Source organism: Sminthopsis crassicaudata, chromosome 4, assembly GCF_048593235.1.
Source record: "Sminthopsis crassicaudata isolate SCR6 chromosome 4, ASM4859323v1, whole genome shotgun sequence".
In the NCBI taxonomy this organism is placed as follows: Eukaryota; Metazoa; Chordata; class Mammalia; order Dasyuromorphia; family Dasyuridae; genus Sminthopsis; species Sminthopsis crassicaudata.
In genome coordinates, this window is record NC_133620.1 from 131,128,374 (window position 1) to 131,142,113 (window position 13,740).

A 13,740-nucleotide genomic window follows, 5' to 3' on the forward strand; every position below is an offset into this window, starting at 1 on the left:
TTTGTAGGAAATCTCTGTCATTTCCTATATGAACATACTGAAATACTATTGTGTTTTTAGGGATAACAAATATGAAGATTCCTGAGAAACATGGGAAGACAGTAAAAATGCAGAAGGGCAAAGTAGAACCAAAACAGTATACTGGTTATTACAATAATTTAAGTAAGATGGCATCAAATCAACAAAATGATCAATATTGGTTCTAAATGACTGACGATGGAATGAATGAATTTCCTTCTATTTGATAAAGAGCCGATAAACTACAGATACAACATACCTGGTAGCTATGTGTTATGAGAGTAGAGTTTTGTTAGTTTTGGCAGAGGACAAAAGTTCTACGGGGAAAGACTACTGGAAAATGACTGAGGCAAACAACAAAATGCATTATTAATAAAACAACTTTTAAAAAAGGAGAGGAAAACAAATAGTAGATACTCATACAATCTAAGTATATCTATTTTTTTTTTTTTTACTTTGACATAATGACTTAGTGAGGTATATGGGAAAACAAGTATTACTTCATCTTATAGAGAAGGAAAATAATGGAAAGAAAAATTTGTCTCCTTGATTTTACTGTTGCTTCTTTAAACAAATGTATACTTTTCAGTATAGAAATAAATGGAGTTTTTACTCTGGAAGAGGGACAAAATTAGGGGAGTCATCAACTCTTTCTAATCTCATAACCACTAACCTTTTTTTTTTTTAATCACTTAACTTCTAAGTGAAACTATGCTTATTTATATTATTCTAGAGAGATAAATGGTTGTATACTAAGAATCTAAAAGAAGTAGAGATCTATAAGAATCAGGTTACATATTATCTTTCTAAAAAAATATATTACTCAATAATAGCTGATTAAAATTTCCAGAATGATATTCTGAGATGAAAAAATAAAATGTCCTACATTAAAATATCAATTTGTTATATCAAAGTCTGTATGTATATGTATATTTTTAATTTCCTCCCCATAATTTCCTCTTCCTTTAAGTTGAAGATAAGCAAGTTATTATTATTCCTTATTTGTCAAGAAAAAAATTGAGACATGGAATCATTAAATGACTTGCTCAATGTATCAGTGAATAAGCTACTTACTAGAATACCAGTCCTCTGACTCCCAATGCTTTTTCCAATAACCACAATATTGTCTTTTTTATATTATTTTAATATTGAAATATTTGCACATTTTATTATTCGTACAGGAATAGCAAATCATGAAACAAACAAAAAAGAATTTATTGAAAATGAACATTAAAAAAAATGAACATAAAGTATGACTTTAAAAAGTCCTACTTGGGTAAAATAACAAAGTCCTCTAAAATCTGTTTTAAAAAATGCATTATTGAAAATTAAGAGCAACCTTATATAAAAACTTAAGAAAAACTATGTAAAGGCCAAAGTATTTACTAAAAATTATTCCTTTACCATAACCACCTAAAAAAAACAAAAAACAAAAAACAAACAAACAAACAACACAAAAAAAAAAAAACCCCAACACACTCTAAGGTTATTTTAGTGTAGGTTCAATGATATATCTCACAACATGTACACAATACATACACCAATTAAGAAATCATAAACATAAAGTGTTCTGACTGAAAACCCCTGTTGCCCTTGTTCATCTCAGCTAGTCTACAACCATGACAACAGTGAGACAATTTGTCACTAGGTATCCTCAAAGACTTGAAGTGTGGTAAGACTTGCCAGAGTCTGTGATTCTCTCTGTTAACATAGCTGCCAAAAACAACTGTAAGGGACCAATGCAGTGACCATCTTTCAATCTCCCTGGGCTTCAATGCCTCAGTTACAAAGTAACAAAAGAGGACATTGGAATCTCATATCCTTTCCAACTTGGATCTAAGATACTAGATGATACTAGTACCTTTATCCAAAATCACTAAATATATAACATAGAAAGAATAGTTCAAATGAAGTACACAAAGATGTTTAAATCCTTAAGAGATCTAAGTGACTGCTTATTAAACAGTAAATTCATGAAAATAAATTACAATATGCAAGAGGAAAATTGTTGAGAAACTTTTTGCCATTCAATTTTTTTTAGCATAAAATGAAATATCTTTAAATAAAGAAGTCTCAGAACTAATATCTAACAGAATATCAGCCAAACCAATCTAGGAGAAATAATAGTATTCACTTTTTCCTTTGAAGTATCTATAAGGCAGAACATAAAGTAGCTTATATATGAAATAAAACAGGAGAGAAGAGAGAATTTCTAATGTTCAATGGTACTTACCTATCCATTGAGAGAGCTATTGGAAGTCCATTCTGAAGTCCACTTAATCCAACTAAGCACCCAAGATACCTGTTCAGTTTTGTACCAGAAACAAGTTGGCCTCATGTAGCCTGATAAATTTGCTTCCTTACCAGGTAAGGAAGGAACCTTTGTGGTATTGTACTCTATCATGAAACAATCAAACTAAATTGGCAAGGAGCTGCTTGGCCCTGCCCCTACCCTGCTCTCATTTCTAACTGGTTACTGGAAATGGCCTCAGGCACTATCCGAAAAGTAGCAGAGACTGACAACCAGGGCACTGAGAAGTAGCAAGTAAGGAACCTAGAAAGGAACCTGAGAGACAAAGCAATACGAAGAGAGTTTATATGGGGATGAAAAAGGCTTTGACAATTTGCCTTGGGATTTTGTTTTTAAAAAGAATTGTGATTTCACTAGACTCTTGATTCTTAATTTCTGGGGTCCTACAGAGTAGCATAAGAAATTCTGCAATGTCATATGGCAGAATGGAATATTGAAATCAAATAGTGACATTTTGTAATGTTACTTCTGATAGCCAAATTTCTCAAAAAACAAAAATTTCTCTAAGTACACAAAATATATAAGTATTTTGAATATTACAGATAACATAACATCTCATTACATAGCTGTTTCATTAATAATAATTGTGTCATCATGACAGCAATAGTTACATTATTAAATTTTACCTTGATATATACCCTCCTATGTTGAAGGAAAAAGCAAAAACAGACCTTTACCAGAACATTAGAATATTATGCTAGCAAGCCACAGTAACAGAACTGATTCCCACAGGAGCCAGCTAATTTCACAAAACAAAAACTGTTAGCCTGTATTTATTAATTCATGTATTCATTCCACAAATGTCTGACTGCTTAGTATAAGCATGACACTATAGCAGATATAAATATAAATATTTCAAGTCAATTATACATCAATCCCCCTTACACATTCTACATTCCAGGCTAACTGGACTACTAACATCTACCAACTCCATACCTTTACCCAAGCTATCAGCTATTTCCCACATAGGACAGTTAAAGGTCTGTGTCTTCTAGGGTTCAGTCTGACCCTCTTCTCTTCTCCCTCTACTCGATTTTATGAGCTCCCAAGGTTTCAATTATCATCTGTAGGCAGAAAAATTCTCAGATCTACTTACTCAGTCTAACCTCCTGCCTGACCTCTATATTCTTATCAGATAGACCATCTCAAACTCATACAAAACTAAACTCATCTTTCCCTCCAAATTCTCCCACTTTTAAATGTCCCTACTATTCTCTTAGTCACTCAGGATCACAACAAATATATTCAATTCCTCTTCTTTCTACCCTTATATCCAAACTGTTGCCAAGGCCTGTCAATTTTATTGACTTCGTAATATCCCATATCATACATCACTATTGTCAAAAAAAATTTTTTATTGTTTGTATCATTTTGTCTTTGCATTACTTTTATTTAATGAATTAATTTTAATCTCCATTTAAATCTACATCTTCTAATACCTTAATCATTACTCTTACAGCATTCTTATCCATAAAATATTTGGAACATTTACCTTTCTGTACTTATTTTTAAATTCTTTGTTACAAAGTGATCAATTTTTATATGTGCCAAGAATGCTTAGACATAAGTCAATAACATTTTATCCCAATTCAGTTTTAGCTACAAGTCTATAAAATTTAGCTTTTTCAGCATTCTATTTTAATCTGCAACTTTTTTTTCCCTGGCTTGTCCAGTTCTATTTATAGAATATTGAAATTATCTATTAAGATTACACTGCCTAAATCAGAGATGTCAAACACTTAATGCTACTAAATGTACCCTAATCAGATTAAAATATAATTGAGAAAGATTTAATAAATGTAATAAATAAATATTATAATATTAAATAATAAATTAAAATACAATGAATCATATACATTTATCTAGACGATACACATACATATAGCATATTTTAAAATTTGCTCAGTATGAAGCCTGCAAGGATATTTATGTATGGATTAGTGGCCTCCATTTCAATTTGAATTTGATACCATTAAATCTTCAACTTAGTTGCTATGGTATTTATTTAATATACATTTGTTACTGTTTTGTTGTCTTTGGAACTTTTAAGCATGAAAAGGGATATTATTTCCCTATTCATCTTTCTTAATGCTTCCTACTTTGAATTCAATTATGCCAAATATCCTGATAGCATGTACTGATTACAAAGAAAAAAATTTGAGTCCAATTTGTCATTTGAAAAGACCGCTTCCACTGGCTTTGAAGGAGAGTGGGGATGGAGAGTGTTCCCAAGTGTAGTACTCTACACTTAATGTTACATTTTTAAAATACATTGATTAGTTTTATAGACTTTTCCCCCCTTTCTCCTCTTTTTTCTCATTAAAAAATTCTTTATATAAATGATGATTCTTTGGGAAAGAAAGTATTTCAAGGGAAAATTCAGCTGATGAAATGTCAATCAGAGGAAGACTGATATGTTCAGTGTGGATTCTGTTGATCAAATAGTATAAATAGGTTATAGATCATTCATTACATCTGTCTGACTTCCTTCAACAGTAGTACTACAATAAGAGTAAAAGAAGGGCAGATCTTAGATTTACTCAGGATTGGGGTTTGGTGAGGCAAAGCATAAGGTAAGTGATTTTAGAATATAAGAGAATATGAAACTGAAATGATTAGAAAGAGGAAAATAAGGTAAATAGTATACTACAAAACCAACAAGAACTGAATAATTAGAAATAAAGAATAAATAGATTTAGAAAAAATGATGCAATGGGAGACAGAAAGACAGAATATTATTACCTAAGAGACCAAATTCAAAGTTCTGGATCTTGGCAGTCAATTAGTAATTAATAACAGATGATTAAAGGCAGGAGTAACATAAAGGTAAAGATCATGGGAATAGGAGTAAGTATGATAAAAGACATTTATTAAGATTTTCCATTTAATTGAGTTTTTCCTACAAAAACTTTCTTTTTTTAAAAAGTAATAAGTAGCTGGCTCATTTTAAATACTATTTTAGCTCAGGAGGAAAAACTTATTCTTCTCATAATGCCCATTTCAAAACTATGAAAACAATCAATTCTAAAAGAATTTCCTATAGTCTTTAACACATGTCAACTCTTCTGATTATGCACTAATGGAAGGACAGCTGTTCAGACAGTTCTGACTTGCCAACATTTTATTCAGTTACAAATGATGACTGACCCCCCCCCATTCACCTCTTTTCCTGACATCCCTATTTTTGTCAAGGACATCACTATCTTTCATCACTTTCATCAAATTTATAACTGAAACCCTAATTTTTCCCAACACATCTAAACAATTGTTAATGTTTACTGGTTCTACTCACACAAAGTCTCTCACATCTTTCCCCTTCTCTCTACTTATATGAGTAATTCCTCACAGATGAGAAGGATTTTCCCATAACTTACAATTTTTAAATGGTTGAGGTCAAACTGGGATCAGCAGGTTTTGCCACAATTAGGAAAGAAACTTCCACATATGGAAATTGGATTTGGATATTCAGTTTGCTCTTTCATTATTCTCTTTTCATCATTTTATTTTGGCCATGAAGTTCTTAACAATTAAAATATATTTTCCTCCACTGAAGTTCTATTCTTATTTTTAAAATCAGAATATAAAGATTGTATTGATTTCCTAAATTTGGAAAGGTTCATCTTCAAGAGGTTGAAAAACAGGTGATAAATTCTGGGAGGCCACAACTCATGAAACTATCTACTAATGTAACAAGGCTATAGGATTTTCATTTTTGGGGTGACTGTATATTTGATAAAATAAGAAATCTTAGAGTATTACAGTTTCTACAGGATCATAGAGTTAGAAAATTCTTAGAGAATTCATCTAGTCCAATCATCAATTCCTGTATTTTATAGATTAGTAATTTGAAATACAAAGTTAATTAGTCCAAGTCTAAACAGATTTTAGGTAGCAAAGACAGGATATGAACCAGAAAGGTCTCCTTCATTTCATCCTTATGACATCACTGTAAAGATAGAATCCCACTTTACTTCACTTGCCTTCTAGGTTGAGTTTTCTTCTGGGAGCCCCAGGACATGACACCAACATAGACCCTACTTGTGCTTGTTTTCAGAGTCCCCTGGGATATGGGATACAGGATAGCCTGCTTTGTAGCTGGGTTTCCAAACAACAGGATCCAGAAAAAAGCCAGCTTCCAGAAGCCCTAATGATAGCAGTACCAACTTGCCTATCTCCAAACAGTGCCACCAATAGAACAAAAACTTTCTAATCATTTGCTTTTCTGCCAGCTCAGCATTCACCATTTACTGAAACTCTTGCTGGAATTCATTCACAGTGGTTACCAGGGGCCCTCTTATTCTCCCAATCCTAGCTATACTCCAATGTCAATAAGCAAAACCTCCTTCAAATGCCTGTTTGCCCACTGTCTCTTTATCTAACTCCATCCCAATTCACCAATTATCATATACTCATGCCTCTCCTTGTGCCCTCTGAAACTCCCATTCTGAAACTAACAAATTTCCTTTTATTTTCAACTTCCTTCTCTTCTACACTGTTTATCTTCTGGCACTCATAAAGAACTGGACTTCTGATAATACTTTATCACTAACCATCCTTCTTGATACCAGTTTTACTTTTTCTCATATGAAAAGACTCTTTGGTCCCAATAGTGGAGACAAAATATATTTTGCTCCCTCTTCTACTCCTCCATCACTCATTAAACCTCTTCTCCTTTGAAGTCATTACTACCTAAATGTATCAACTACATTGTCTTGATAATCAACCTCCCTAAAGCTACTGCCTTTTCCTTGTATCTACTTTGTATGTATCTTGTATATGTACAATAGATCAAACCCATTAGAATGTAAGATCATAGAGGACAGGAACTATTTTCACTTTTGGCTCCTCAAAACTTAGCACGGTTCTTAGAACCTATCAAGATCTTAATAAACAAATTGCTGATTGAGTAACTGAAATGCTGTCCCAAAGATACTGAGTTTCTTGGAATTTTTGAAAGAATTTCATGTGATTCAACTCTTATTAATATTTATCAAACACCTACATACAACATGGCATCACTAAGCTAAAGTTACAAAAGGATTTCCTAGAATCCATTCTCACTGGTTTACAATTCAAGAGAAGAATGGATAAAGAGAAATAACTCTGATTCAAGGGAGTTTGAGAAATGTCAAGTAGTGTGAGAATGAAAAGGAACAATAATTTTCTGCTAAGGGAAGGAGAGTAGATCAGGAAAATGCTTTATGGCAAAGGAAGATCTTGAGTTGGGCCTTAGATAAAGGATTTTCCACTTCAATAGGCAGAGACCGGGAGACAGGGAGAAAGGAAAGAGAGTCTTATTGAAAGCACTTCATAAATTGTCCATCTCAATTAAAAAAAACTCAGAAAGAAAACAGAAGGAGAAAGAAAAAGAATGATCAACCTGGATGAGCCCATTTGACAACTGAAAATAATAACTCGAATGATAAAATAAGAAGCCAAAAGCCAGTATCTTGTCTAAGGAACTTCTAGGAGGCCAGTGTCACTGGGTAAAAAGTTGGAGGGGGAGGCTCGAGGGTGGTGGTTTAAAGTCAAAGACTGGAAAGGGAGGAGTGGCTTGTAACCCAATTACCACACAAGGACTTGTATTTGATACAAGTGATGACAGCCATAGGGGTAGATATGTACCAACACATTAGGAAAATCACTTTCCTGACTAAATATAGGACGGATTGGAGCAGAGAGACTTGCAGCAAACAGCCCAACCAGCTGGCTTTTGCAGTAGCCCCAATGTGAGGTGGTGAGGGTCTGCACCAGAGTGGTAGCAATGTCAGAAAGGAGGTAGGTACCAGAAATGTTGCAAGTGAAACTGATAAGCTATAGGCATCTGAGAAGGGATGAAAAGGTTTGGAAGAGTTGCTATGGAGAATAGGAACCTGAACTAATGAGGGAGACACAGAAAGACAGCTTAACAGCAGTAAGGGGTCACTTGAGATTGTAGAACATCAATCTGTAGTGCATCTAGTTAGAACCATGGAATGACTTTCTCCACCTACTTCCACCAGTGCATGTGTAGGAGTGAAGGCAACCGGTGATGGAAGTGATTCAAGGCTTCAGTCTGACCCAGCAAAACTGGTGATATCATAAGGGAGCCAGGGACTATAGCGGGAAAAGTACAATGTTGAATTGAACGATTCACCAATGAGTCAAGCAGGGAAAGAAGGAAAGGTGAGACTGGCATGATAGCTGGAAGAAAAATGAGGGATAAAATATGATATGGAGAGCAATTTGGAACTATGCTCAAAAAATTATCAAACTGTGCATACCCTTTGATCCAGCAGTGTTTCTACTGGGCTTATATCCCAAACAGATCTTAAAGAAGGGAAAGGGACCTCTATGTGTAAGAATGTTTGTGGCGGCTCTCTTTGTAATGGTCAGAAACTGGAAACTGAGTGGATGTCCACCAATTGGAGAATGGCTGTATATACTGTGGTATATGAATGTTATGGAATATTATTGTTCTGTAAGAAATGACCAGCAGGATGATTTCAGAAAGGCCTGGAGAGACTTACATAAACTGATGCTGAGTGAAATGAGCAGGACTAGGAGATCATTATACATGGCAACAAAACTATACAAGGATCAATTCTGATGGACGTGGCTCTCTTCAACATTGAGATGATTCAAACCAGTTCCACTTGTTCAGTGATGAAGAGAGCCATCTACACCCAGAGAGAGGACCTATGGGAACTGAATGTGGACCACAACAAAGCATTTTCACTCTCTGTAGTTTTTTGCTTACATTTTGTTTTCTTTTTCAGTTTTCCTTTTTTTTCCTTCTTGATCTGATTTTTCTTGGGCAGCAAGATAACTGTATAAATATGTATACATATGTTAGATTTAATATATATTTCAACATATTTGACATGTATTGGACTACCTGCCAGCTAGGGGAGAGGGTAGGGGGAATAGGGGAAAAATTTGGAACAAAAGGTTTTGCAAGGGTCAATGTTGGAAAAATTACCCATGCATATATGCTTTGTAAATCAAATGTTTTAGTTTTTTTTTTTTAAATTACGAATAGAGTTTGGCAGAAGAAGGCAAAGGGAAATGTAAAACCAATAAATTAGGGTTATATAATGGAATTTATTTCAGAGTTCTTCAACAGAGAGGTGACAGAGGTGTGATGACAGGATCAAGGGGATGATCTTTGTGCAAGGCTGAAACAGAAGGGAAGAGTTAAGTTATGGGGAATGAGCAGATAAGAAACTGGGAGATTAAAGTGTTTAGGGGAGGTGTGTTAAAGCCCTCTATTATGAGGGCATGAGATATAGAAAAAAGATTATGAGCCAGGTATTGAATGCACTGATGAAGGAAGTGTCCTGAAGGTCTGCAAGACAACAGCTACCAGAATTTTGACAAGGTGGAAGACGTGAACCTAAAAACAGGAGAGGTTACAAAGTGAATGGGACAGAAGGAGAACCTGAAAAGAGTAAGAAAAAGGAATATTCTCACTACATCTCCCTAACTAGTAACCTCAGGAGAATGAATGAAAATACAGGCAGTGCTGATAAGGACAGGTAGGAAGATTGTGTCATCACAGAGGAACCAGGTGTCAGTGGCAACCCAATGATGGAAGAAGCAGGAAAGGAGATTTAAGATGAGAGAAAGTTTGTTGCCTATGGAACAGGCATTCCAAGGGCATATTTGAAGAAATGCATAACATTTAGTTGGGACTTTAAAATGAGTGAGTTGAGCAGAGAGAGAATAAGAAATATGGTAGTGGTAGATGAAGAAAAGGTTTAGATGACGACTTACAGAAGATATGACCAGGTGTGAATTTCTTAATCATTAAGAAAAAGGACCCTCTCCTCTTCCCAGCAGAGGCTAAATATCAGTAAGAAAGAAAAACAGAAGGCAAAGAGTTAGATGGAAGAACTTTCATTTCTTCTTTCCTCTTCCCTCTAGAGGTTCCTACCCCTACTGGAGGTTGGAAATCAAAGCAAGAGATGGGAACCACAAGATGGAAAGCCTCTCTTCTCAGAGTTATACATAACAAGAAATGGAAAGCACATAGATGCATTGAACATGATGAGTAGAAGGCCCCAGATTCCTTCTCCTCTGCCCTCGAGAGGCTAGAGATCAGGTGGAAAATGATGACTTAGCAGCAATTCCAATCTATTTTTCTAACCTCATTTATTAATTTATTTAGATTTTTTTTTTTTGGACTAGGTGAAAGAGGAGATTCTTTTTCTCAGTTGCAACCTAGTTTTAATAACTGAATGGGTGCAGCTTCAAACTGAGCTGTGGAAGACGTTAGCTTAAAAAGGCTCTTTCATTCAGGGCCATCTCCAGTCATTTTGATCTGGCCACTGTACCCAGATGGCTCTAGAGGATAAAGTGAGGTGGGTGATCTTGCACAACCCTCCCTCACTTAAATCCAACTCACTTATATGTCATGGCGTCACCTCCCTGACATCACGATCCTCTCTGAAAACTAAGGACAAACGATAATCACCAAGCTCTACTGTCTGGCTAAACTAGAATTCTCTTTGTCCCCAAATATGGCCTTCCATTACCTACCTCTATGCCTTGGCACTATCGTTATCCTTGCCACATAGTAGGTGCTTGAAAAATGTTTACAGATTACTTACTTATTAAATGTGTTCCCTCTTTAACTCTGCCTCAAAAATATTTTACTCCCTTCAAAAAGTGAATACATGCTCACAAGTGTCTTATTTCCCTTTTCCTATTTATTTCTATAGGCTTAATTCAAATACTAGAAGGCATTGGGCAACCTAGAGGTTTTTTTAATCCTTCAAAACAATTTCTTATTAGATGATTTGCTCAGCTGAAGCACCGCCTTTCCCCATGAAACCTCTTCTGGTATAATCAATTGCTTTTGGCCTTTTCCATTAAGAACCCTGTATTTTTAATGATGCTGTATTCATTCTGTGTGTACTTATACTGTAGATATATCATCTTTAAGAGAAGCTAAGTTTCTTAAGAGTATGAATTGTCTTAGTTTTGGTCTTTGTATCCCCAGTGCCTTGCCCTTCCTGATGCTTCATAAGGACTTAATAACGCTTCTTGAGAGACTGGACTCCTCTAATGAGTGGACAACAAGAAATTTGGATACCTATTTTAGGACATGATATTTACCCTTTAGAAGAATGGTTTTAGAATTTTCCCATGGGTGGATAGATGGAAATACCATGCCACACTTATAAGAGAATCTACAAGCCTCCTTTCCATGCCAGGGAAAGGAATTCAAAGAACCCAATACCCAATTTGATGCAAGTGAATAAAAACACTTTACCTTCTAGCTGGGAGACAGAAAAGGCCAGGGCAACAACAGAATTGTGTGTTCTATATAAAGCATCAACAAATAAATGTTTTCTAAAGATTATGTATTGGTAAGCTCTATATTGTTTTTGAATATATCTTTTCAAATAAAAGACACACCTTTTAAACTGGAGCGGCTAGAAGGTCTCCCTACATTATTCCTCTGGTGCTTTGTTGACATACGTTTCATCTGTCGAGGTGTGCTGGGAGGAGAGGTACCATAAAGGTTTTCAGTATTTGTTTCATCTGAGAATTCCTCTGGATCAGATTCAGAGTTTTTGCAAGCAACATCTCCCAACTTGCACTCCTGCCTAAGAAAGAAAGAAAAAAGAATAATGAAAATTTTTGTCAAAAATATCTGTTAATTTGCAGTTTTCAAATGTTCTTTCATTCCTACTCTCAACCCTTTTATACACCAAAAAGTAGTCAAAAGTTCCATTTCCTGATGTTCTCAGCAACGAAGAAATAGCCTGTTAAGAGCCATAAGCAGAAAAAAATCCACATAAAGTCATACACCAAAAGTTTTAAAATATTTTCATCACACATTTTAAAAACAAAACAAAATAAAATAAAGAGTACTTAAGTTGCACAATAAAAATTAAAACTAAAAATGTGCCGTCAGTGAGCTGGTATCAAACCTAAGTAATGAAACAAGTACAGTCCTGCCTGGCATTTCAAAATCTTACTTCTTAGTTTTACTGAAAAACAAATCCAGAGCCGAAATTTAAGAACTACTTTATGCAGCCCAACATACTAGTTATTGGGGAGGAAGAACATCCATGCTCATAACCAGTAAGCTACTTCCCTTCTCCTATGTGCTTTTATAGGAATGTATTTAAACACTTAAGAAACTAAGTACTAAGGGGGAAAAAACCCACAGGTTTTTTTTATCTTTTAAAACATAATTTCATATTAAGACTTGCTCAAGGCTACATTATTAGTAAGTGATACAGCCAGAGACAGGATTTAAAACAAAGCCTTGACTCCAAATCTAAGGCTTTTTCCATTAAGTATTTTCTCTTCTGAAACATGAAATTTTTACACTTTATTTTTTTTTTAATCATGCACCTACTCTTATGTAATCTGACCCCATATGAGAATAATGTTTTTAGATGTATAAAATTAAAATACGCTATTTATAATGAAATATCAAATAACAAAAAGAAAAATGGAATTTGAAGGTAGGATAGCAATTTGCTTTATTAGACTTCAAAATAACATTTCTCATCAATTTAAATGTAAATGTTCTTTTGTTAATACCAATCTAATTAGATTTTACATGTTTCATGTGACATTTGAAAATGTCTTTTGAATTTGATTTTAATTCAGCATATTGGTAACTTAAAAAGCATTTATAGATTTATATTATTCTTTTATTTGTATTTGCCTTTCATCATATCCTTACATTGGAGATTAATCATATCCAATTAGAAGTTAAGTAGTACTACTCCAATTACATAGTTAAATGAAATATAAAATTTGGTCATTTCTTTTGCCCTTGCACTGAGATCCAAAAAACAAAAACAACAAAACAAAACAAAAAACCCACAGGGTGAGTTTAAAAATTTTATTTACACAAATGTGAAAATGGAAATCTCGATTCTTTTCTTAATTTCTGACAGCACAGAAGTATATAGGGCACCTTGATATTACTTGTTATTCAAACAACCTCCTAAGCTATCATCAAATTGACTTTACAAGTTTCACACAAATTCTATTTTGCCTTCAAACTTTAGTTTGAATTAATTTAGAAGCATTATGAAGTCTGCAGCAAAATCTAATTTCAAAAATGCTGTATTTGGAATAGTAGTACTATGATTAATTTATAAACCACCAATTATTCTGGCAATTAACACTATATGCAAATTTATTTTGGGGGGTTTATTAAAGACTTTCTATTGACTGGCAATTTAAGAGTTTAAATTACAAAATGACATTTATACACAAATGTGTGGAAGCAGGCCTACATAAGTAAAAGAGTTGTAGATACATTATTAATACTTTTTTTGGTAAATGTATCTGGTGGCCTTTATTAAATGCTTCTGTGTTGACTGAAAATCTTAAAATGCTACAAAATGTTACAAAAGGATATGCATGTGAATATACACATGTGAATATATGTATGCATA

General features: G+C 34.1%; 1 protein-coding gene across 13 annotated transcripts in view; it reads right to left on the reverse strand.

Moving 5' to 3' along the window:
* The window catches only part of MAP3K4 (mitogen-activated protein kinase kinase kinase 4), a 120,227-nt gene that overhangs the window by 72,786 nt on the left and 33,701 nt on the right, over positions 1–13,740 (reverse strand). For 12 of the 13 annotated variants that reach the window (XM_074309366.1, XM_074309365.1, XM_074309373.1 and 9 more), the window contains exon 2: positions 11,732–11,922. In XM_074309366.1, coding sequence (XP_074165467.1) covers positions 11,732–11,922 — 191 coding nt within the window. Of the gene's footprint in view, positions 1–11,731; positions 11,923–13,740 lie in introns of those variants that run through there. The other variant, XM_074309378.1, reaches the window with a different exon arrangement.